Genomic DNA, 25,756 nt, shown 5'->3' on the forward strand with positions numbered 1-25,756 from the left:
TGTGCTTGGCCATGCTGCTTGAGAGAAGAGTAGACAAGAGCTATAAGAAAAGTCTTTTAAAATGCAGTATGTGTGTCTTTATTGTTCTAGGTGTGCATAATGTTGCAGTACTAGGAAAATTTTTTTGTTTTCAAAATTAGTTTTGCTCTGCCATCTATATGTATAGGAAAACATACATTTGTTCTTAGCCATTAGAAAGAAAATAGACTAGAAACTTATTTATTTAAAAACCACTACATGATTTAGTGTGAAACTTGCAAGTTGACAAGTATATTTCATTTGTTGAGGTTTTTTTTTTGGTTTTTTTTGGTTTTTTTTTAGGAAGCTCTTGTAAGCTCATTTGGCATGAGTCAGTTTTCTAACCCCCTCAGTAGCTTCATCCTTATTCAGTAGAAAAGCCAAAATGTGTGTTTTTAATATCCGATTTAAGAAAATTTTTTTTGCATTTTTCGTTCAATTTTTGCAATTTACTTTTTGAACCAAGAGAGAGCAAGGAATTCTTCAAAGGGCAAATGTATGTCAAAATGTCAGTGAGTCCTTAGCTGAATATTTAATCTAATTGTAATATTGCCTATGTGGGAAGCAGATCAAATAAGAAACTATTACCTTTCAATCAGTTTAATTTTAGTAAAATGCTCTACTTTTGCACAGCTTCACTGTTGATAACTTGTAAGAAGCCATACTAAGCCTTCAAGGTTTTCTGAAATTAATTTCTGGAGAATTTCACCTTCCTTTGTTTCCTAGGCTATTTATTTATGAATGCTTAAAGTGGCAATCCTGCAGTTTGCCTTGAAAGTTCATGTGAATTTCAGAAACATAATTGAATTTAGTGTAAGAGTAAATTTAAAAACTGGAGTTAATTGAGCTTTTTTCATTTTGTTTCTGCATTCTGGATATGGTGTGTGTATGTAATTTTCTACTTTCTTTTACCTCATTAGTCTCATTTTTCTTTATTTTAATTTATCACCTTTTTTTTTCAGTGGGTTGGATTTTTTTTAGCTGTACATGTTGACAACTAGCAATTCCTTTTCCGGCAAAATCTTGTGCCTATTTTTAATTGCAATCAACAGCTGATGTCTGGCTTAGTTACTATGTAGTGTTACCACTGCTTCTTACTTATAATCAACCTGTATGAGTTGAGGTTTGGCATTTAAAAATTAGTGGTTTTAGGATATAACTTCATAACCACTGACGTATGATGTCTTTAGTAATGGCATTGTATAGATGTTTTCTGTCATCTTTTCTTTCTCTGAAGAATTTCAGGACCATATAAAACCATATAACATGTAAATAAAATTAAGAAAGTTTTGATTGGAGGTTCCTAATCTCTTTCCAATTGATTCAAAGGCCTGGACAATGGAAGAAGCCTTCATCTGTGAACTGTTGAGCTGGGCCAACTGTCTTGCAGCTGCAACTGTCAGTTCTTTATGGGAAGGTTGAGAACTTTTGAAACCTCTGGACAGAGATGGGGAAATTCCCACACAACAATACGGGGCTGGATGTTCCATTAGTTTCATTATTGCCTTTTTAATGGAAAAAATAGATTGAAAAATAGATAAAGTGTGATTGAAGTACACCTTTCTTCTGTAGAAAGTGAAGTGAATTCCTTTGTCCTTTGTGCATTTTTTAAATTCCACAAGTAGAAAGACCAGCTAGTCTTTGGGTTTGTTTATTTGGTAGGATAGGGGAATGATAACATGATGATGTACATCTGCACTTCTGATGCTGTTACAAAAATTGCTCTGTGTATCATGTACATATAAGATGCTAAGCAAGTTCCTGAATTCAGAGAATTTGTTAGAAATTTGCTGGTTATGTTCTACTAGCAAATTTTTGTGTTGGTTTTTATGTTGCTTTCACTCTAATAACTTCTATTCCTGATAGCTAAATAAGGATGCAAGTTGAAAGGTTGTGCTGTGGACAATTAAATAGTCCAAGTTTTACTGAAGCATAGTATATCTGATTGTTTACAGGATGATTTTCCCAGCAGAGGTATCTGCCACTAGTGGGTCGGAATGATAAAAATTAATTTGTAATTATTTAAAGGGGAATTCTCACTTTATTTGATGATAATGTAAGCTCAGTAGAACTGATCATCTTTTAGTGCTTTTTAGGAACCAGATTTTTAAAACTGTAATGAATTGTCCCCCATCTTGGATTGTTTTGCTTAGTAGAAGTAACAAGGCACATTTATTGCTGATTGCCTGAGGGTTGAGCAGTGTCCACTCTACCACAGCTACTAGTATTTATGAAGGCAAAATGGAGAAATTGTTGTTGAAGGTCATTGCATTAATTTTTCTGTGTTGACGATGCAGGTATTGAGTATGCTTGTAAAATGTGGTGATTTTATAGGTGCTTGCATATACTAGGTTGTCTGGAAATTTGTTGTTACTTCATCATCATTTCATTGTTTCGAAAAAAAAAAAATTTCCTCCATAAGGATTTGTAATTGAAAACAAAACTCTTAATATCGTAGCAGTTTTTTTTTTTTTTTTTCTTAAATACAGTGAAGTATTGTGAGAGAATTGTGTCAGAAAAGATACTGTTTTCATCTGTCAGCTTAACTTCTTAGGTGAAAACATGTTTTAATTTAGCTTATACTTATGGGAGCTTTAAATATAAATAATAAATTGTAGGTCTGTACTCAGAGGTAGTTTTTATTAGGAAGATGAGTTTCTTGAGATGTATAAGGTGCTTATAGGTAATGACCTGCTGTGTGATCTCCTGAGTTCTGATAAACCATGCTTAGTATGTCCTTGAGTTAGTTTTCATTGAAGTTCCATTAAAAATTTTAAAGATAAAATGAAAGCATGCTTACAGAGAATAATTTTAAGCAGTGTATTTTAAAAGTAAAAATAGAAAGTGTAGATAAATGGTAAATAGAAATACAAGACTTGGAAAATTTGCTTTGGCTACATTAAATTTAATCTACCATCAAATAAACAAAAGAAAGAGATTATAATTTTGAGGACTTTTAAGGCCTGATTCTCTAAGGTTATATTTTATTATGCATGGCATGGTACAGGAAGGGAAGCTCTTACACTTTCACTAGACAGACCCCTTCCCTGGAGAGCCTGTTGTAGTGCCCAACCACCCTCTGAGTGGAAAACCTTTTCCTGAAAACCATCCTAAGCCTCCCCTGACTGAGCTTCATGCTGTTTGCTCAGAGTCTGTCACTGGTTGTGAAAGTGAAGAGCTTCCCCTCTGTTTTCCCTCTGCTTCCCCTCATGAGGAAGCTGTAGACTTCAATGAGGTCTCCCCTTAGTCTCCTTGAGGCTGAACAGACCAAATGACCTCAGCCACTTGTCATAAGGCTTCCCCTCCAGATCCTTTACCATCCTTGTGGCTCTCTTTCGGATGTTCTCTAACAACTTAAAATATTTTTTTTCATACTGTGGCACCCAAAACTTCACACAGCACTCAAGGTGAGGCTGAACCAGTGCAGAGCAGAGTGGGACAGTCCCCTTCCTTTCCTCATTGGCAATGCTGTGCCTGATGCACCCCAGGGCAGGGCAGGGCAGGGTTGGCCTTCCTGGCTGCCAGGGCACTGCTGGCTGATACTCAACTTTGTTTTGACCAGGGCCTCCAGGTCCCTTTCTATAGTGCTGCTCTTGAAACCTCTTGTTCCTCAGCCTGTAGCCTCGTCCAGGGTTGTCCCAGGTGCAGGAGTCAGCTCTTGCCCTTGTTAAACGTCATAGGGTTGGTGATCACTCATCTCTAATTTGTCAAGGTATCTCTCAGTCCTTGAGGGAGTCAACATCTCCTCTCATTTAGTGTCCTTGTCAGACTTATTTAGTACCCGTTTGAGTCATGTGTCCAAGTCTTTAATGAAGATGTTGAAGAGAACTGGGCTGAGGATAAAACCTTGAATTCAGGTTAGTTAGTTTAGAGGGGATTTGATTAGGGGTCTTTTTTGGCATAGCAGGTTTTTTGTGGTATAAGGCTATATGGATCTTAAAAATCATAAAATTTGAAGGGACCTTAAAGATCGTCATGTTCCAACTCTTCTGCCATGGGCATAGACACTTTCCACTAAACTAAGATACTGAAAGCATCATACAGCATGGCCTTGAACACTTGGAAAGGTAGAGCATCCACAAGTTTTCTGAGCAGCCTGTTCTAGTGCTTCACCACCTGCACAGTAAGGAATTTCTTCCTAATACCTGATCTAAACCTACTCTCTCTTACTTTGAAGTCGCTCCCTCATGTCCTGTTGCTATTTGCCATGGTAAAAAGTCTTTCTCCAGCTTTCTTGTAAGTCCTCTTCAGTACTGGAAGGCCACAGTAAAGTTGCCCCAAAACCTCCTCTTTTCCAGGCAAGACAACCCCAACTCTCTTAAGCCTGACCTTGCAGCTTAGTCGCCCTCCTCTGGACTTAGTCCAACAAGTCATGTTTGTCTTCTCGTCTCTGCTGGGGGCCAGAGATCCGGATGCAGTATTGCAGGTGTGGTCTTGTGAGAGTGGACTAGAGGGACAATATCACCTTCCCGGACTTTTTGGTCACACTACTTTTGATGCAGCCCAGGGTATGATTGATTTTCTGGACTGCAGACATGCATTACTGAGTCACGTTGGTCTGCTCATCCACCAACACCCCCAAGTCTTTCTCTCTGTGGCTACTCTTCAACTAATTGTCTGCTCAATGTCTGTATTTGTGCTTGAGATTGCATCAACCCAAGTACAGCACCTTGCACTTGGCTCTCTTGAGCTTCATGAGTTTTCCACAGACCCACCTCTTAAGCCTGTCCACGTCCCTCTGGATGGCAGCACTTCCCTCCAGCATGTGGACTGCCCCACACAGCCTGGTCTCTTCAGCATATTTGATGAGAGTGCATTTGATCCCACTGTCTCTGTTGCTGACAAAGATGACAAACAATTCAGATCACACTGACTCCTGAGGACACCACTCATCACTGCTCTCCACTTGGGTATTGAGCTGTAGACCACAACCTTTTCGAGTGCAACTCTCCAACCAATTTCTTATTTGTTAAGTTGTCAAATCATGTCTCTAGAGGCAAGGGTGTTGTACAGAACAGTATTTAATACTTCGCAGAAATCCAGGTAGATGACATTAGTCACTCTCCCTTCATCCACCAACACTGTAGAAGGCCACCAGATTTGTCAGTCATGAGTTGCCTTTGGTTATTGTCTGCTGTTGAAATGAAAATGATCTTCTACTGTTACCCAGAAAAGCCAGTATATTTTTCTTAAGTCATCAATGCAGATGTTGAAGAGAGCTGGACATTATGAAATTCATTATGGTGTGATAAATTCATCATGCTTTGAGGGCCAGGATTGTTTTCCTGTATTAGGTCACAGGACTACCTGCATGTTAGTAGAACAGAGTGGTAAGGCTTGTGTTATGGTTAAACCCAGCTGGCAATCAAGGCCTATGCAGCCACTTGCTCACTCCCACACCAGCAGGGTCACGAGAGAATTGGAAGGGTAAAAGCCAGAAAACTCATGGGTTGGGAGGAAGGCAATTTTATAGGGAAAGCAAAAGCCATGCAAACAAGCAAAGCAAAAGAAAGATTTAATTACTGTTTCTGATGCCAGGTAGGTGTATTCGCCATGTTAACTCATCAAGGAAGAAAGGCTGGTGAACTTAGGCCTACTGAAGTAGGACTTGGCCTCTTAACATTAATTTCAATTGATTTCCAGATTTTGGTAAAATTATTTACTTTAAACTCAAGGAAATTTGCATAATAGTTCTGTACTGTCTCTTTTGTTCTGAAAGTTGTGACTAGTAATATAAGATCAAGTGTGGAATTTGTTGAGTTTTATGTACTGTAATGGAAAATAGTGTTCTCTTATAAAGTACAAAAACAACAGAAGAGCTTAAGTAATACTTCAAATAATATTTAAAAAACATTTTCTCTTTTAGACTTTAGGAAGTTCCAATGTATGGGCATAGGTGTGCCCTGCTGTCAGCTAATTAAAACTTTTGAATATATAACTGAAGATGATGTATGACATGACTTGTCAGATACCAATTTTCTGACAAACATGTTTGATTCAGTGCTTCACTATCATAAGTGTTTGTGGACGAAGAGCTAGAAATACTTTTGAAAATAGAGTTACAGGCTGCCCAGGGAAGTATGAAAGAAATTACTGGATGTAGCACTTAGTGCTGCGGTCCAGTTGGCAAACAAGATGGTGTTCCGTCAAAGGACACTTAATTTTGGAGGTATTTTCTGACCTGAATGATTCTGTGGGTTTTTTTCATTACTAGCTGATGAACTGAATATTTGCTATAGCCCTTTCATTAATTTGGATGGCCTAATTAATTATAAATCAGGCATTCTTGGGTGAAAGGCAGAAAGGGATCATTGGTTCTAAGACTCCACAGTGAAACATCAGTCTACTAACAAAATGGTGAAAAGAGCAGTGTGTAGCTGGTCAGAAAATGGTGTAAATTGAGGGATTAAAATGGCTTCCTTTTACTGCATTTTGAATTAGTAAGATGAGTGTATTTGGGGAGTGTTTCTAAGAAGGCATTTAAGAATTTTGTGGTACTGCTTATTTGCAGTTCCTTTTGACTGCTTGTGCTTGTCATTAGTACTTCTTACTCTGGATGTATGCTTCAAAAATATTTAAAGAAAATATATAATGAAACTTCAATCAAAACTTAAGTTTCTTTATGATATAGTTAGGAAAAACAGTGATTTTTTTTTTTTCCGCAGAAAGAAACTATATTCTTGTTTAAGTATGTCAAACTTTGTATCAAAGATAAGAAATTGATGAATATAAAGAGTATGTCTTTGTTAAGCACATAGGGTTTTTTTAAGTGGAAAAAATTAGTGAACTGCTAATGAATCACTTCAGTTTGAAAGGAATAAGCATTGAACAGTTGTTGTTTATGCATACTTAACCAAAGACCCACTGCAACAGAGCTTCATAAATCCCCATGTTTTCTGTCCAGCATTTGTGGGCTGGATAAGATTGCAACTGTAATTTATAGTTTTACTTGTTACACTGTTGAAGACACTGAGACTTCTGCTTTGTGTTCAATGATATTCTTTATGCTAGTGGTTCTGATGTTGACTGAAATACAGTTTTTCAGAGCTAATGTGTATAAGTTTATTTGTGACAAGTAGCCCTCAGTAGAAACCAGAAACCACAGAGAAGTGTGTAATGTTAGTTTTGGTTGGTTCTGCAAACAGCCTATGACAGAAAAAAATGCTGCAGCAATCCCAAAATTATTGGTATGAGGAACTATGTAAAAAGTTGAGCAACTGATTGAACTGGTCGTGGTCAAATGACTGAAGGACTTTTTCTGTGAAGCAATGGTAGAATGACTTAAATGCAAGAAAGACCAAAGTCTGAAGTCAGGGAGAGGGATAAAGCAGAAAGAGTGTAAGGCAGTGCTTGAGAAGTGTGGTATTTTAAAATAAGTGAGAGAATTCTTGGCTTACTTTAGTTCAGTATTTCAGAGTGGCAGATAGCTTTAGAAACTATAGAGTGACAAGTGGTTTTGAGAGGTAGAGAGACCCTACCAGTCTAGAAGAGTAACCAGTGTATGGTAAACGTGGGCAGCCCAGTAGGTGCTGCCAGTGGCACAGACCTGTTAACCTGATACCCTCGACAGAAGCATTTGAATGTGCACATGTGGTGTCACTAGCCACTGCTGTTGTGTGCCTGTTGCGACTTGCCTCATCTCTTAAATGGTCATTATGCATGTACTTAAAATGTTGAGAGATGTGAGAAAAGCAGAGCTCTAATGAACATGGAAGTAATGAATTGTGCTTTTATAGAGAAAGCTATGCAATTAGAATGAGACAAGTGTAAAGGTTGCTCAACTTTGCCTTTAATAGTTGTTGAACTCTTGAATAGCGGTGCCTCACAGCAAATTTAAAAATCCTTCTAGAAAAGATGCTAATACTGATTTACATTATTTGGAGAAACAGAAAAAATTCCTTTAAAAATGTAATTAAAAGTCTTTAAAATGTAATTTTAAAAATTTTAAAAAAGTCTTTAAAAATGTAATTTAGAAGCTTTAATTGATTTAACTTATCAAATAGGGTCTATAGGCAAAGCTTTGCTGTTCATAGGTATTTGATCTCTGACTGTATTTTACTCAAATGTAATCTTTAGATAAGGTTCAGGTATTTTAGATTATTTTCAGGATGCGGTGTATTGTACACTGCTAGTTTGTTTTGTGTTCAGTTTTTGTATTCTTTGAGCAATTTTTTTATTGTTCTGAAATAAGAAATCTAAAATCAAAACATTGCTATCTTAGAGTTTCAACAGCTTGGGCAACAGCAGTTCCTGTTTCAGATCTGATGTTTGATCGTGGGCTGTGTTTTATTTACAGTGTTCTTAGCACAGAGTGTGCTGAAATAAGATCAGGGGAAAACTGTCTCTTAGTTTTAACATACATGTTGTGAAGCAAGGCTCTTTATGTGTTACTTGATCAAAAACATGCGTTTGAGTTTCTACTTCCATTTAACAGCCCTTGCTTTTTTAAAAGGAACTGAAGTCATGATTTTAGGTAAGTTTTAGTGTACAGAGTGGTTCTGATATAACCCACAGATAAAGACTTAAAGAGCACAGTTGCCTGTCCAGGCCTCAGAAGGAAGTTGCTGTAAGATAAGCTTGCATAGCAGCAACTTTAGATAGCGGAAAAGGGAGGAAGTCGCAGCAGAAGGATGCTAATTCTAGGCCTGGAGGAGGTGAAATCTGGTTAGTGAGTGCCTCCTGGCTAATGCACCCAGACAAAGATTCATACTGTAGCGAAGTGTGTGAAAGGAAGCAACTGCTCGTACAGTTACCATCAGTCAAACAGATCTCTCCAAGTTAAGGGGGTATGCTCCCATGGATACGTGCAACTTGAACTGTATAGCTGGTACCCCTGGAAAAATGACTTGGAGGTGCCTACCACCAAGCCCAGGGTGAAGAAGGGCCCATGGGACATTACTGGATCCCTCTCTCTGTCTTCCTCCCTCTGCCTCTCCAGAGCTGTAGTCTATGGAGAAATAGAATGTGGGCCAATGGATTGATGAGTTTGCTTGAGAACCTTTTGCATGAAAGCTTTTTTGTATTTTGAAGGAGAACTTTTTATGTTGAAGGTACATCTTGAATAATTGGATCAGGTATGTGTTCAGAGACCTTAACTTGCAAGTCCAAAAAAGTGTCAAAAAAGGTTTTAGTAGATATGTTGTTATTATTAAAAGAATAAGGGGTATGTGAAATATTAAATCCTAATAAAACTGAATGTTGTATCACTGTCCACAATGCAGTGGCATCAACTGAAGAAGCCCAAGCCAGAATTAAAGAAACAGCTATCAATCACTCCAAGCCCACAACAGTCTTTTTAGGAGTTAGCCCCAATTCCTGGATAATGTCAGTACTTTTGTCCTTGGGACTCAGGGGGTAGGAGAAATGGCTAATGAGACTTGAGTTGATGCTTGCCATTGGATTTGCATTTTTAATGATTGGGATAGCTATTGTACACTGTATGATTGCTCGTGTTACTGCTTCTGTCTGTTCTCCTACTATTGCTTCATATACATCACCCTTGTGGCCAGCCTGTGAGCTGAGGAACAAAGTTCCTGGAGGATAGTATTTGAGCCATGGGGTGGGTGTAAGGACTTAACACAGATTCCTGTCTCAAACTGTCAAGGCCACGGAAGGTACTTGCCTGTAAAATAAGTCATCACAGTGGAAACTTGAGGTCATGGACAGAAGGGAAGAACTTGTAATAGGAAGATGCTAATTCTAGGCCTGGCAGAGGTGAGATCTGGTTAGCATATCCTGGTCAATGCATTAGGACAAAAGTTCCCACTGTGGCAAAGTGTATGGGAAGCAACTGCTCATATACATATCACCAGTCAAAGAAAGATCACTCCAAGTTTGGGCTGTACTCCTCTGTATTCTCCCTCACTCCCTCGTTAACAGTTAAGGCACATTTAAACCTCTATTCTTTAATTCTTCATCATTATTCTATGATCTTAATTTCACACTTGTCCTAATATTGGCTAGGACAGAGTTAATTTCATCACAGTTGCCAGGAGGAAGATGGAGCCTGGAGCTCCATCTGTGTGGGCAGGGCCAGGTTATTTTATACTAACCATATCATGACTAAAGGGCGTGGCTTTAAATTGGAGAGAAAGGGAACACGATGCAGAACTGCCATTAATTTGTTCTGGTTTTCCAGGAGAGCAAAGCATCCAACAGAGTAGTGTTGGGCAGTCCAGCTGGAGGATTTGTACATCATTGATTTTGTCTTAGGCCTGGGGAAGGAGCATGAGTGCAGACAAGATCAGAGAATGAACTGGGTTGGAAAAGACTTTTTGAGATTATCAAGTCCAATTTATGACCTAACACCTCCTTATCAACTAAACCATGGCACAGAGTGCCACATCCAGGGTTTTTTTTAAGCATTTCCTGGGACAGTGACTCCACCACCTCCCTGGAGAGATGATTCCAATGCCCAGTCACTCTTTCTGTGAAGAATTTTTTTATAATGTCTGACCTAAACTTCCGTTGATGCTGCTTAAGACTGTGTCCTGTTGTTCTGTCAGTTGTTGCCTGGGAGAAGAGACCAACCCTGAGCGGGCTACAGCCACCTTTCAGGCAGTTCTAGAGAGTGATAAGGTCACCCCTGAGTCTCCTTTTCTCCAGGCTAAACAACCACAGCTCCCTCAGCTGTTCCTCACAGGGTTTGTGTTCCAAGCCCCTCACCAGCCTCCTTGCCTCCTTTGGACACATTCAAGTGTCTCAGCATCCTTCCTAAACTGGGGGGCCCAAGACAATTTGTCTGCTATTGTTTTCCATTGTCTCTGGCTTGGGGAAAATGCTGATGGCTATAGTAATGTCTGCAGTATTCTCCTGTGTTTTAGGAATCTGTGTACCACTGAACACAGTTAATTGGGTTACACTGGGTCAGTTGGACTTCTATAAGCATTTTTTGCATGTGATCACCCTCTTTTATATATACACTGTTGTTATTAGTATTGCTGCTACTACTGTTTGTGTTCCTTAGCTCATTGTTGTTCTTCTCATGAATTGTTGTGTCAATCCATAATCTCTGCCTTTTTGTCCCTTTTTTGCTGGAGCATTTGGGGGAAGGGAAGTGGCAGTTTGGAGCTTAATTTCCAGCTGGGTTTGAGCTACCAGAGCCCTCAAAAAGAAATTTTTTTATGAGAAGAATTTCTGTGCATTGACCTCACAGTTATGTGAATTTCTAGAGTAGATTTCCTTATAGTAACTGCATATTAAAGTTTCCTCCCAGTGATTTCTTCAAGTACATTGACAGATAATGACAGGTTAATAACTGAGCTTTTTATAGGTTATGTTGCAAATCTTACGTGCATGCAAGGAACTGATAATTCCAGGTCTCTAATGGATCAGGCTTTGAGCTCTGGTTTTCTTTGCTAGTATTCTTTAGGCAATTTGTAGAAAGGGCTTTTTTTCCCTTCCACATTATTAAACACCACCCACCCACCCCCCGCCAAAAAAACCCCAGCAACAAAAAAACCCAAAACCAACAAAACAAGAACAACAGAAAACCAAAACCAACAAAGAAACCCCTAGGCTGGTACAGTCTGGGCCTTTGTAACCCTGAAGCTAAAATGTACTTAATTTGTGATCATACATACTTACTATTTTGAGTTGTGTTCAATTATGGTGAAAGTGTTACCTTCCATGCAAAAGGATCCACAAAGGAAGCAAGCCAGATGTTCTTTCCAAGGAGTACCCAAATGGCAGGTGAAAATAGTAGTACTCTTGGGGCCAGAATTCCATATTCCTCTTGGATAGAGTATTTCTACTATATCCTGAGGGGCAGCATAAAATATCAAGCCAGTCAGATGAGAATCAAGATGACATAATCTTAACTTGTAGTTAGTACCCAGGAAGTCTGAAATAATCCTTTGTTTGCAGTAGGATTTAAACACACTTTAAAAAGTGACCCCTTGGTACATTTCAGAAGAGTAGGCATTGGATTCTAGATACCTAAACTAGTACCTAAAGTACTTCTTGCTGTCTGGAACTTGACTCTAAAGCTGAACTTCAATAATCAATTTTAGTGATGTGGCACTAGTTAGGTCTATTTACTCTTATCTTGGTCTGGAAAACATTTGAGAAGTTGCTGCGTGACTGAGAGATGAGACTTCAAAAGAGGGATGCAAAAAGTAGTCTAAGTAAGACACCCAAGCAAAGAGAAATCAAAGTCCTGAGAAAAAAGAAGTTGGAGTTGAAGTCATTAAAGTTCAGGCAAAAAGGGTTGAAGTCTAAGCAAAAAGAGGTTGAAGTTGTTTATTTGACTGTTCAGTTTTATATACTATTGCAGCTCTAAGCAGTTACAGCTCTAAGACACATCTTTAAGCAAGAATTTCCAGTTACAGAATCAGCCTATTGTTTGCGTTACTTGGCAGCCTTAAAAAAACCTACGTAGTTTAAAAAACCTTGATATCTGTGTATGCTGTACTTAGCCAATTCTTCTCATATCTGTGGTTGCTTATCCCAGTGGCCTGTATCCTACCAAAGCCAGAATATCATTAAGTTCCATTGTGCTCTCTGTTCTGTCCCCCATTTGTTTTCCCATAAGAAGTCTCACGTTTCACAGACACATATGGATTTTACTCACTTTAAGTGACAATACATACTTATATGTTAGTATTTTAAGACAAAACACCCTATCCTTCTTTGCATAGTGCTTAGAATTCTGAAATTGATTTTTCTCCCAGGAATCCAGGGCTTTTCAAGGAACAGCCACTCCTGCTATCAAATGTGATATAATGTGTTCTTCCTGTAATTTTAAGCAGTTGTCTTGCATGGTAGGGTCTAACATGATTACTCTTGTGTTTTGGATGTTTCCCAGTAGACAGTGAAAGGTCCTATATCCTTGGGTTTTTTGGGTTTTCATGCTGTTGACAGATGGGTGCTCTCTAATGCAGACAAGAAGACACCTATTTTTAGTTCCTTGAATCTTCCACAATGATGGGGGATATTACAAATGCATGTGGATACAAATATATGTACGCATAAAGCAATGTAGACACTAAAAAATATTTATAAGCTTGGAGAAAGCAGCATCTTTTTATCATTTAGCCTATAATACTTGCTTTTTGAAATGAGAACTAACTGCATTCTAACATGGGGACAGAATCCTGTGCCCTCTTGACCTCTTCACTAGTTCGTTTATTGCAATATAGAACTGCAGTGAGGGAGTTCTGGAAATTAGTCTTGCAAGGTAATTCTCACATCCTATAAAGGTGTTAATTAAGTCTCTGAAATTAAAAAAGATAACTAAACTTGGTTTAAAGTACTGTTTTATAGTACCAGTTCTAATGAAGTTTTTATTGCTGCCTTCACAAATAGCTCAAATACACACTGTCAGAGTTTATTTCAAATTAAACCCATTCCATATCTTAAATGCTGATTTGCATTAAGTGGGACAGGCTGCTTTAATGATATGACATGAAGGAAATGTAATGGAAGTAAAGCACTAATTAATACTGGATTCTCTAACAGATACATTTTGCTAATTCAGAAAAGAGAAAACAAGCCTGGATGGGAAACAATGGAAATTACACTTTTAGGATTTCTCTCTGGCTGTTCTTTCCATTCATCTTTATTTTTCATGTGTGCAAGAATTTTTGAATGCAGTATTCGCAGGTTGCCATCTACATGTGATCTTGTAAGACTATATTAGTGTTTCAAATTAATGAAATTAAACTGAATCAAAATAAATCCACCTTTCACCTTGATCACTGTTTCTAACTTTAAGAAAGCTATGGTAAGGACATGTACTAAAAGATGATAGGTTTAATGAAACTTTTTCAAGCTGTTGCCTGAGCAGCCTTCTGAAAGAATAGTATCTTTTTTAAACCTACCTATCTAATTCTGAACCTTTGGGATAATTCTTCAACTTAATTGCTGGTGATAGTTATTGCTGTACAATAATGTTAAAAATATTTTTTTTAGGTTTTTTTTTAGTTATGTCAAGTTTCCTGGTTTCACTCTTGTCTTCGTAACTGTGGTGGTTTAACACCAGCTGATAATTATACTCCAAATAAGCCACATCTTTTCTCCCTGCCCTTCTAGTAAGAGAGGAAGGACAAAGGCAGATGCTATGGGTTGAGATGACAATTACTGAAAGCAAATAGGAATGGAATAAGAAACACATAGTAATAGCAGCAATGTTGATAACAAAAGTATGGAAAACGAGAAGGGTTTACACTCAAAAACAGGTGTTCACCACCATGACTTAGCTTTGCCTGGCCACCAGGATAAAGATAAGATGCCAGCTGTTCCTGCACTCAATGCCATGTGCTTTTCCCAGACAAAGACAAGGTTGCATGTGCTCCTCAGAGCTGGCTCTCCCTGTCCCCAAGACAATAGAAAACAATGACAGACAAACCCTCAAAAGCAAGACCGTCTATGTCACATTGCACCACTGCATCATTCTTGATGGCTGCTTCTTGAACTAGTGACACTACTTTTGACATTTGCACTCAGCTCCTCTGGACTTTGCTGTGCTTGGCCCCCAGAGCCACAGTCTCCTGGGGGAATGTTTTTACCATTCATTTCCAGTCATGCTCACTTCAGCTTTCAGTAGAGTCACCTGTTGGGATCCCTCTGTCACCCCTGAAATAGAGATGGATTGCCCTACATGGCTTGATGGCATCAGGGTACGTGATGTGTTGTGGCTAACTAAAGCCTTATATTCTTATGGGTCTTATGTGCCAGGCCATCAGATCCACATTCCTGTAGACCTAATTATTGCTTTACCCCTCCTGTTTAGAGGCAGGGCATCTCAGTCTGGCCATGGTACTTGTTACTTCTTGTAAATAAGACCTGGAGGTCCCTTCAGGAGGATCAGAAATAACATTAGCCTTTTTAATCTCTCTAAGGACTTGGCCAGGGAAAACTGGAGCATCATTTATTATCAAAGAGTTTCACATGGTGGTTATTCTTCCTCTCAACACAGGTGCTGCTAGAGCAGAAGTGAATTTTCCATCCCACTTCCTCACATATTCTTGGTGGTTATGCCAGTAGAAGAACCACAGATTACCTTGTGGTGTGTACCCTCTCTCTTGCTGGGGAGCACCTGCTGCATAATGGCAGAAACTCTCATCTGTACTGGCAGGGCATGGGACGTTTCCTCCTTAAACTTTTGGTAGTCTTTTTTAAATTGTTGGTGGTCTTTAATTTCTCCATTGAATTGTTGTAAGTCCTTGGACAGTCATTTTGCAGGTGAGATGCAGTCCTGTATTGGGGTGTATATAGTTTCTTCATAGAGCTGGAGTTTGGTAGCCAAATTGTTCACCTTTTTTCCTCCTTTCTTCTATGATTTCACTTCCAGTGAGTTGGCCTGTGACACTGGCATGCTCTGTAGGAACTTCACCACATGTTTTGTGCATGTTGGATGTCATCTGTATTTATAGGGGATTGCTCATTATTTGAACCTCTACAGGTTGCCTCCAGCTCAACTAATTCTCTGAGGTACTGGATACTTTGCCTCAGTTGGTGCTCCACTTGTGTTGGTGCACTAAATGGTCATTTGTGCAAAGATACTTCTCTATCTCAGCATCAAGCAGCCAGGTCAGGAGGGCTCACCAGGGCTGGTAGCTGTAATCTTTTTGTGTATCTCAAAGCTCACCCATGGATGAGGGATCAGGTGATTTTGTCTGGCCCTGTCTCTTCCTCTGGTTTTGAGGGTCTTGTTTCTTCTTCATCCTTCACCATGTGAATTGATCTTGAATTTTTTCTTCTGAACAGGTGCAGCTGCTACTGGCATGGGTTGTTCCTCTGGTTCAGCTGCAGTTTGAGCAGCCTTACTGCTCTGCTTTCCTCTCCTCCCCCTGCAAGTTCTGTGTAGTGACAACCAGTGTCTGATAAGTAGTAGCCACGGCCCAGCAAGTTGGATAACTTCGGGCCTCTCTGCAGCTGTCACAGCATTTTTCTTTCAAATATTTTATCACTTTATCAAGGTCCTTTATTTTTCAGGAGTGAACTTCCAAACCACTAGAGCAGCATACTGCTTTAAAAGCTTGCTCATTTTCTCTGCCATCCCATGCTACTCATGACTCTTCAGCTCCAGGACAGTTCTCTTACCAGCTTCCCTAGATGCCTCTATCCTGACTTGAAACATTGTGTAGACTTCACTTTTTCTAAATTTCACGTATTCAAGGCTGCACTGAAGAAATTTGGCAGACATTGCAATTAGAATACACTTTCTTTAACATCCAAATAGAATTCAAGATACTCAAAATCTGTTGTAGCAGGCCCAAAGGAAGAAAAAGGAGTGAAAGGCTGAGAAAAATTGCTGTCCTCTGGCCCCGCTGCAGGCTAGGTACTGTTATTAATGAATCCTCAGAGGTAGTAGCCGAGGCCAGAACAGGTGAACAGCACTGAACACACATCCCAAGTGACCTTCATTTCCATTGGTGTTACCACGTCATAAAATGTTACCACACAGTACAGCAGCAAGGCAATCCTGATCTTTCTTCCTACTCTGAAAAAACAGCATCATGGGGACCATGTATGGGAATATATACAGAGTTAAATATCACACCTCCATGAACAAATAGGGCACCTGTAACTAGGGAATTCTGTACGTAATACACAGCTTCTTAGATAAAAGTTATCTCTACCCTTTTGTTGCTCACAATGGGCACCAGTGAATGGAGTGGTTTGACACCAGCCACAAATTAAACTCTCCCCTTCTTCCTGACAAAGGTAGAGACTATGGGTTGAGATCACAATTTAGTGAAAGAGAACAGCAGTGGAATAAGAAATGCACAATAATAGCAGCAGTATTAATAACAAAAGTATACAAGAAAAGAAGGTGCATTATACACAAAAATAGATGTTCACCACCTCCATGTAGTTCTCTCTGACAGCTGGGACAAAGACAAGACGGCAGACACTCCTTGCAGTGCCATGTGTTTTTCCCAGGCAAAGACAAGATGGCAGGCACACCCCACAGTTCTCTCTCCCTGTCCTGCGGGCCTGAGACAATGGAAAACAATGACAGACCCCTAAAAGCAAGATCATTCACATTGTGCTGTGCCACTGCTTTGTTCCCTATGGCTGTTTCCCACCCCAGCACCGCTGCTTTTGCCCTTTACATTCTGTTAGGGCTCAGTTCCCAGCAGGACTGTGGCTTTTAACCACACTGCTGGGCTCAGCTGTATTGCCACCCAGAGCCACACTCCCCCGAGGGACAGGAATGGATGAAGAGCAGCAAGAGAGCACAAGGTCCACTCCAGCAACCTCTCTGAGGTAGAGGTAAACAAGTGGTGTCATTTCTGCAGGGTACTCACCTCCTCTTTCCCCCAAGAAAAGGTGAGTACTCAAGGGCACCCCCACATGCCCTGCAGTGTTGATGTAGATGCATGCCCCTGTTCAGAATAGCAATATATGCCGTGCATACGCAGTTCTGAACTTTCCCCTCCCTACAACCACAAGAACTTAATAGCAGACTTTTTTATATTGGTTTTCGTTATGGCAAGTAACTTACTCATTCATTTATGCTAAAATACTTTAGTAAATAATTAGAAATTGCAGTGTTCTGTCTCTTGAACCTCAAAGACATCTTGTCAACAAAAGATACTGCATGAATTTCAGATTCTTCTAGTCTTCTGCTGAATAATCTGCAGTTTGATTACTATGGCATTGCAAGGTGGAGTTAACTTAAGAGTTTTGTAAGTTTATATATGTCATGAGAGCAGTTTGTGTTGGAAGGGGCCTCTAAAGAACATCTAGTCTAACTGCCCTGCCATTGGCAGGGATTTCTTTCCCTAGACCAGGTCAAAGCCCCACACGGCCAGTACCTGTGCAGCAACCTATGTGTGTGTTTGTATGTATGGACACAGAGTTGCGCACCAGAGCTGCTTGTTGCCATACAATTATAGACAGCATTTGTCTGGGTACAGGTAGAACTGCAGAGGCCATCATAGTGGAGAGGTAGTTGTACTTGGGGTCTTTCAGTTCTTAAATATGTTTCTGAAATGTGTTATTTCCATGGTTGTCACTGCAAATCTCTTTTATCTTCAGATTTCATGTACTGTAACTGTACTTCCTTCTCAGACATCAGATCTTATTACCTACACAAAATGCTAGTATAGAATAAAAGATGTTCCTAATAACTAATATGCTGGTTAAGCAGGTAAGATATTTCAAGAATTTGGAATTTGAGTTGCTGAGTTCTTGCACCACAGGGAAGTGTTTGGGGGTTTTTTTATTAGAGAATGAAATAAAAACCCCAACAGTAACAAACTAAAATTGGCGTATTTTTATTCTCCCCATTATTTAGAGAGATACTTTAACACTAAGATTGCCTTTGGGAAGGCATGTGCAGAAGACTTGCATAGAATGATTCTTTCTGTTCATATAATAAGGATTAGTTAGTTCAGGCTAACATACTGAATAACATGCTTCATCCAACTTGTTAGTGCTGGAAAAAACTATACTACTACATCTGAAACACACACCATAGCTCTGAGCTGATGGATGGAAATCACACTTACCAAGGAATTTAGTCGATGCAGTTTAGGAAGACTCCTTCCCCAGAGCATTCTTGCGAAGTGCTGGTCCTCCCCTGATCGGCTAGCAGTGGAAGCTCTCAGTGGGTTACGTACAGATAGGTATTTTAGATAGCGAAGTAAAAATGCTGATGCCCACCAGGTGGTGCCAGAAAGCCTCATCCGTGGTGGCTCTGACAGCCGGAACAGACTTGAGGAGGTGCGAGCCTGCCACTTTGATCAGAAACTGTATCATCTGAATACAAGCAATACATGCTATTATCTCTCCTCTCCTTCCAAACTTCTCTACCCCTGAAGCATTTCCTCGGCAAATTCTTCGTTCTGTGTTCATAATAGTAAAATTTAAATATCCTGGTTAGGAGTGAGGCACTTAAAATTGTGAGCTGGGTGTCAGCATTAATTATCGCTGGTTTTGTGCAGCTAACATCCCTCTTCAGTGGATAGTAGAGCCATGAAGCTTTCACACAAATGCTGTAAAGAACACTGTGCTGTGTGTTGTGGTGAAATGTGAGCAATTTTATGGAAATACAGACATGAATGTTAACTAAAATTTAAGCTAGAGAATTATTTTAGTTGGTTACCCTTACTTTTGTGGAGTTAAAAGCTCATGAAAACATTTTAATGTTTGTAAACAACTACGTTTATAGAGAGGGTTAAGATATTTCACAGTGAAAACTGAACTCAGTGCATATCGGTTTTTCTGTCATTTTCCTTTATACTACAAAAAATATTTCATAACTTTGTTTTTTTATGTCATATCTTTCTGCCTATTTTGATAGTATGATTCCACTATTCTCAAACAGAACTAGTATGATTAACAATTTGCAATGCTAGTGTTTTTAATCTAACACTTAATCTAACACTCTGAAACAGTCCTCAATAGTTAGACTACTGTCAGACAAAGTAGTCCTCTAATTTCCACATTTTTTCCTGAAGTATGCTGTTGTGTAGAAAGGCTTTTAAAAACAGATGAGCAACACACCTGGGCTGGTGAGTAGCCCCTCACAAGTCTAAACAGTGTCTCTTTTAAGTGATATCTGCAGCTGCAGTGATCGTGACCTGTGGGTGTTGGGGAAGTGGGTGTCTGCAAGTAGGCAGTGAGTGGCACTTCAGATAGTTACTGATAGTCTGTAAAGTCTAGTCTAACTTGGTTTGGTTGTGTCACTTTGTATCCAAAAAATCTCTGCTTATGTTGGATTTACTGTATCTGCCACTCTCAACAGAATGACTCTAAAAAGTTGATTGTTTCACAGGTCATCTTACATACAGTCAGACAAGGAGTATCTACTCTTTCTTAATGGAACAGCTTATTGCAACTGAGTGGAATCAGAAGTGTGTTTTGGTTTTGTGTTTCCTACCTTTATGTGAATCATTATTGAGACTTAGAGTAAAAGTTCTCATTTTCTGAGTTAATTTTCTTTTCTTGATGATTTTTCATATTAGGAGATGAACATGCTTATATGTTGGCATTAAGTCTGATATTTTGTCATTTATCAAATTTGAGATCCCTAAGTTTTACAAGGTTTGGTGCATTTTTAATTAAATAAGACATACATATTCTTAAAAATTCAAAGTGTTCTTAAACTGCATCAGTTTGTTTCAGAAATCAGGTTTTATGCCTCTATGAGAAATCAGATAGCACTCACCTACGTATGTGTGTCTGCAGGCAATGTGGACAGCGACCATGGGATTATTATAAATAAGAGTTAAAAAAAAAAATCATCAGCTAAGTAAGGCCTGGAAGTGGAGTTTAACAAGGCAACTATACAACAGTAGGCTTTTAGCTAACAGTTTGTTTTAACAAAAAAATTGTAATGGTTTGCAGGAAAATAATATAAGCTTTAAACTACCTTGTAGTAAAAGTTTCAGACTATCCTTTGTACAGGTTCTTTTTTAGAGTATGGAAGAATTTATAATCGCTTGACGAGGGGAGGTAAGACCATCATAAGCTGTGAGGCTCTACAAAGACATTTTGAAACATGTTGACTTTGGGGTTTGTAAAAACTGAGAGAGGGGCCCCAACAGGTGTTGGGGCCCTGCTAGCTTTAAGTTGTGCAATGACTGAGAGAAGGCTTGCAAAATGTGTCCTGACTAAAGAATATATATGCTTGCTTAAGCATACTGTGTAACCAAAAATAATGCTAGTGGAAAAGATACTTTAAAAGAAGCATGGGAGGCTGGAGAGACATCAGAAGACCATCTTGGACCACCTCCCCAACAGATCTTTAAAAACCTCAACTGCAGATTATGAAGAAAAGCAAGTAAAAAATAACTGAAAATTTCGGAAAGTGAAGTGCCTAGAATGGTATGAGACCACCATTTGACAGCTGAATTGCTGCGTTGCTTGGGGCGGGGACCCCCTCGCACCCAGCACTGTCACTTGCTCACCCTTCTATCAAACAAATTAATAAATTGATTACATTGCTTGATGTATTGGCAAGTCTAGCTTTTCATTTACAAGACCTCCTTGTTGATATCTTCAGAACTGTCACTATGAAAGTGAAATTGAAATTGAAATGCTAGTGTTAAGAAAGCACCAGTTTCATCTTCAGTAAGGCTTTGAACTGGTAACAGTTGCTGGCTTAGTTTTTAGAAAATCAATTTAAACAGCTGGATCTAGTTTTAACTTCGGTAGCCTTAAGCCCATCCATGGGTTCAGAGAGCATAATAAAGCACTTAATAAAGTGCTTACAAATGAATCGTCACTTTAAAAGGGTTAGGAATAAAATTTCTATCTCCAAAGCATGATTGCATGGGGCATAGTAATGATTGGCGATACTCTATTACAAAAAAAACTTAAGTGATAGAAAGCCATCTCTTTTGTAGTGTTTTAGTTATTTTTCTACACATAATTTCAGAAGCAGTGCAATCAAAATATCTAGTACTTTATATTTTTACTATGAATTGGAAATCTTGTGAGGGAGAAGTGTATAATACACATGTTACAAAATAACTCCCTTGAATAACAGTTCAACAACTTACTATAGAAGGGTTTATTATTTTCTAAATCCGAAGAACACATTTTGTGAATTTGTGGAGGTGGTTTTAGTGATTTGGTTTATGTTTTGGAGGGGTTTTTTTTGGTTTTGTGGCGGGGTTTAGATCGGAAGATATAATAAGGTTACAGTAATTTCTCAACTAATACCTTTTCTGGAGGAAAATAGTTGATGACTTGTATGTTTATGCAGTAGCTGTAGGACTGAGTATGGTAATATATCACAGCAGTGCAACAAATTTAGAGTTAGTTTTTCATAATCTGTGATGCTTCTATATTGATGTGTTTTAATCCATAGGAGAATATGTCTGAGTTCAGTAGAAAAACATAATTCTTATGCTATGTTTTCAGTAAAGTAGTTAAGCAAGCTAATTGCTTCCTATTAGAATATTGTTGAATACTGTTACTATGGTATCACTTGGCATTGTTGGGTATACACTAGTAGATTTCTGGATGAGATGGAATGTGGAAAACCTAGGAAATTTCTGTAAGTAATGTTTTAATCTCACAAGTTCTTATGAATTCCGGACTGTGAATATCTTAAGTTAGTTCTTTCTGAAAACTGCAGATTACTCCCTAGCAATTTTTCCTAGATGTATTTCTTTTTGCTGCTTTATTGTTCCAAGAAGTTAATGGGTACAATTCTTGAAAGAAATGTCAAGCGTTCGATGTAAATGAGTTTTTCTGTGTAACATTGTTTTGCCATACCTCAAAGTGTGTCACCCGTATGTTCCCTTATTCAGTAAGGCTTAAGCTTAATATACATTTTATTCCTTTTCTGAACCACTAGTTAGGGACATTTATATAGTTTTAAGCCCTGTATGAAAATTGACAACAGTTTCCAAAACTGAAGTAAAAGAGGGAAGATAGTACTGACTCACAGATTAGACAGACCTGTCTCTCACAGATTAGCAGTGGCATTTCTTAAGGAAATTATCTGATCTCCCTTGCCGTGTTTGTGGGCAGCACTGAAGTAGTGAATTCTTATGCATAAATGTTTTCTGGCCCAAAAATGTTACTCTGAAATAAGTGAGCTTTGATTTTTTTCACATGGTAAAAAATTTCTGTAATTAAATACTGAAAAGTATATTAAAAAGTTGTCCTCAGTTACCTCCCTTATCTAGAGGAACGTGATCACTAAATGCTTTAGGAATTTGATGATCTTAGGTAGAGAGAGTTGCCAGAAATTTAAACAGAACTATGAATCATCAGATCTATGAACTATCGACCTACTCAGTAAATTGCTAGCATGTGCAGTCATTGAAATAAGTGTTTTTAAAACCTCTTGTGTTGCATTTCTTTACCTGACTTTTAAATTTTTGTGAAGCAAAGTTACTCTGCTGTGTGAGTGGGAGCATGTTATTTCTAACCAATGGAAAGAGTTGTTTGGTGCTTTAACTTGGTTAAAAAGGTAGTGCAGTTTCTTCTAAGTTAACAGCCATACTTCGCTGTGTTAAGCTCAGTGAGTTTTAAGAAGCTTTCCTCTCTCTATGTAACTGACTTAGTGATGTGGAACTTTACTGTAACTAGGAGATAAAAGTAGCAGCCCTTGTGTTTGTTTGGCTGCTTATGTCCTGTGTCACTGAAAATTTTCAGAATAACAGAATTGCATATGAAAAAAAGCATTAAAATGAGACTTGGTTAAGATAGAATATTTTTGATTTAAAATCAAGCTACTTACACTTCACCTGTTTTATTTTTCAGAGTACTGTAATTGAAATTGCATCTTCTGCATTAGAGGAAGGACAAGTTCTTGATTGAATGGTGGATTAATAAGTGGTTGTCCTATCCTAAAACTAAAAAGGAGATATCCTGGAAGTTGGAAAGAACTGGATTTTCACCCTAGTCCAGCAGCTTTGCTGCTCACTTAAACACAGATGAATGAAGACCCCATTTGGAAAATCACCAGGTCAGCGGTCCAGAGCTGATGCAGGTGAGGTATTCTTTCTGGATGGTTTTCTTTGCTTTTAATGGATAAAAAGTGTTCTTACTTCGTTGACTTTAAATATGTTAATGATTTTAAATGTCATCATTCATGTTTTAAAAGAAAATGTACTTTCATTCCAGAAGTCACAGCTTGAAAAGGCAAACATAAATTCAGCAGTACAGATACGACCTACGTATTTTGCATTGTGTCGAAAGTTATAAATCAGTGACTTGTGTGGGGAATTGTGAATTGTAGCTTTTATGAAATTCTCAGGAAACCAACTGACAAGTGTAATTGGGAAAGCTCAGTTAAGTTTTAAAATGCCTAAGCAATAGACCATTTGGGTGCTTCCAAATGCAGATTTGATTAATTGAAAACTGAAACTGTAATACTGGAGGATTTCTCAGTAACCCTTTGGAAACTTTAAAATGTGCATTTTACCTGAGACCGTGTTAAGATTTGCTGTCACTTATATCAAAGATGTACTGATTCCAAAAGTAGTACAGTTATCTTTTAAGTAACAGCTGCAGGTTTCAAAGGAGAGATCCAGTGCAAAGTCTTGAGCACTTAGTTCAGTGACCAGATAGAGACAGCGATGAGAGGAGCTCCTCAGGTGTCAGTATTGGGAGCAGCATTGTTTAACATCTTTTTCAGTGGTCGGGGTGGTGGGATTGGGTGCACCCTCAGCAGATTTGCTGATGACACTAAGCTGTGTGTTGCAGTATGCTGGGGGGAGGGAATGCCATCCAGAGAAACGTGGACAGGATGGAGGTGGACCGTTGCATGCCTTGTGATGTTGAACAAACCCAGGTGCCAGGCACTTGCATCTGCATTGGGACAATTCCAAGCACAAATACATCTTGGACAGACAATGGAGTGAGGGCAGCCTCAACAAGAAGGACTCAGCGGTGTTGGCAAATGAGAAGCTCAACATGACCCATCAGGGTATGCTCACAGCTTCAATGGCCTCTCACATCCTGGGCTGCATCAAAAGCACCATCACCAGCAAGCCGAGGGGAGGTCTTATTGCCTCTCTAGTTCACTCCAGTAAGACACCACCTGGAGCACTACATCCAGTTCTGAGGCCCTTGATGTAAGGGTGATGTGGACTAGTTAAAGTGAGTCCAGCAGAGAGCCATGAATATAATTTGAGACCTGGAGCGCCTGTCCTAGAAAGACAGGTTTCAAGAGTTGTGGTTGTTCAGCCTGGAGAGAGAAAGCTCCAGGGTGACCTAATTGTGGCCTGCTGGTACCTGCAGGGGACTTAAAAGAAAGCTGAAGAGGAGCTATTTACAAACTCATGTAATGACAGGACAAGGGGAAATGGCTTCAAACTGAAAGAGAGTAGGTCCAGAGGATGGCCAGGAGTGACCAAAGGGCTGGAGCTCCTCTCACAAGAAAAGGCTGAGAGTTGTGGTTGTTCAGCTGGGAGAGGAGGAGGCTCTAGGGAGTGCAACCGTTTCGTTTTTAAGTGGGACTTGCGAGGAAGACAGAGAAAGGCTATTTGCCAAAGCCTTCAGTGACAGTACATGGGGTAGTTGTTCTAAACAGAGAGTACAGTTAGGAAATTTTTTATGATGAATATGGAGAAACACAGGAACAGGTTACCCAAATGTGACTTCTCAATTGGAAATGTTTAAAGTTATGTTCAAAGGGTTGTTAAACAACTTGATCTAGTAAAAAGTCCCCTTTCCTATCATAGGCCTGAACCAGGTAACCTAAAGTTACCTGGGAGAGAGTCTGGGCGATTCCCTAGAGCAGCTGTAAAAGAAGAAAAAAGTTGTACTTTAAGAATTAACTTCTAAATTAGATTTGCCAAGCTTTACAAAATTATGATACAAATATCTTATTTATTGCCTTCTGTTTTTAAAGGTGGTTTCCACTTCCCAAGAAACTTTATGAACAGCACATAGTATTTCAGAATAGCTGTATTTTAAGTAAAAATTAGGATTTTAAGTCTTGCCTATAAAATTGCTGTCATCTGGGATTGGATAATAAAGCAGTAATATAGTCTTAATCAGGAGGAAAAATTAATAAAAGAAAAAGATACAGCAAAATAGTAGAAATAGTCTATGTATTTTGTATTTGATATGTTAATCATGTAAAATAATAAAAATTGCTGGATTCTGGGAGACTTTAGGATCACGTGCAGGTTGCGGAAAACAGTCTGGAGTTAGAGATAAGCAAGTGGTAGTGTCAGGTATTCATATAGGACAAAATTAATACATTAACAAAACATGTTTCAACTGACTTTGATTTCATCCTGTTGTAGAGGCTTATCAATCAGTGAAACTACAGGTTGGTACCATCTTTGACAAAGCTAATATTCAGCTGTCCTGT

The 25,756-nt window shown here is 38.9% G+C and overlaps 1 protein-coding gene across 5 annotated transcripts in view; it reads left to right on the plus strand.

Annotated features, from left to right (window-relative positions):
- Positions 1 to 25,756, plus strand: part of SPIN1 (spindlin 1) — a 59,225-nt gene that overhangs the window by 14,017 nt on the left and 19,452 nt on the right. For all 5 annotated transcript variants that reach the window (XM_083884546.1, XM_083884547.1, XM_083884550.1 and 2 more), the window contains one exon: positions 23,194 to 23,422. In XM_083884546.1, the coding sequence (XP_083740672.1) occupies positions 23,371 to 23,422 (52 nt within the window). In that variant the 5' untranslated portion in view covers positions 23,194 to 23,370. The remainder of the gene's footprint in view (positions 1 to 23,193; positions 23,423 to 25,756) is intronic.

The sequence above is a fragment of the Zosterops lateralis genome, assembly GCF_965231275.1.
Source record: "Zosterops lateralis genome assembly, chromosome: Z".
Lineage (NCBI taxonomy): Eukaryota > Metazoa > Chordata > Aves > Passeriformes > Zosteropidae > Zosterops > Zosterops lateralis.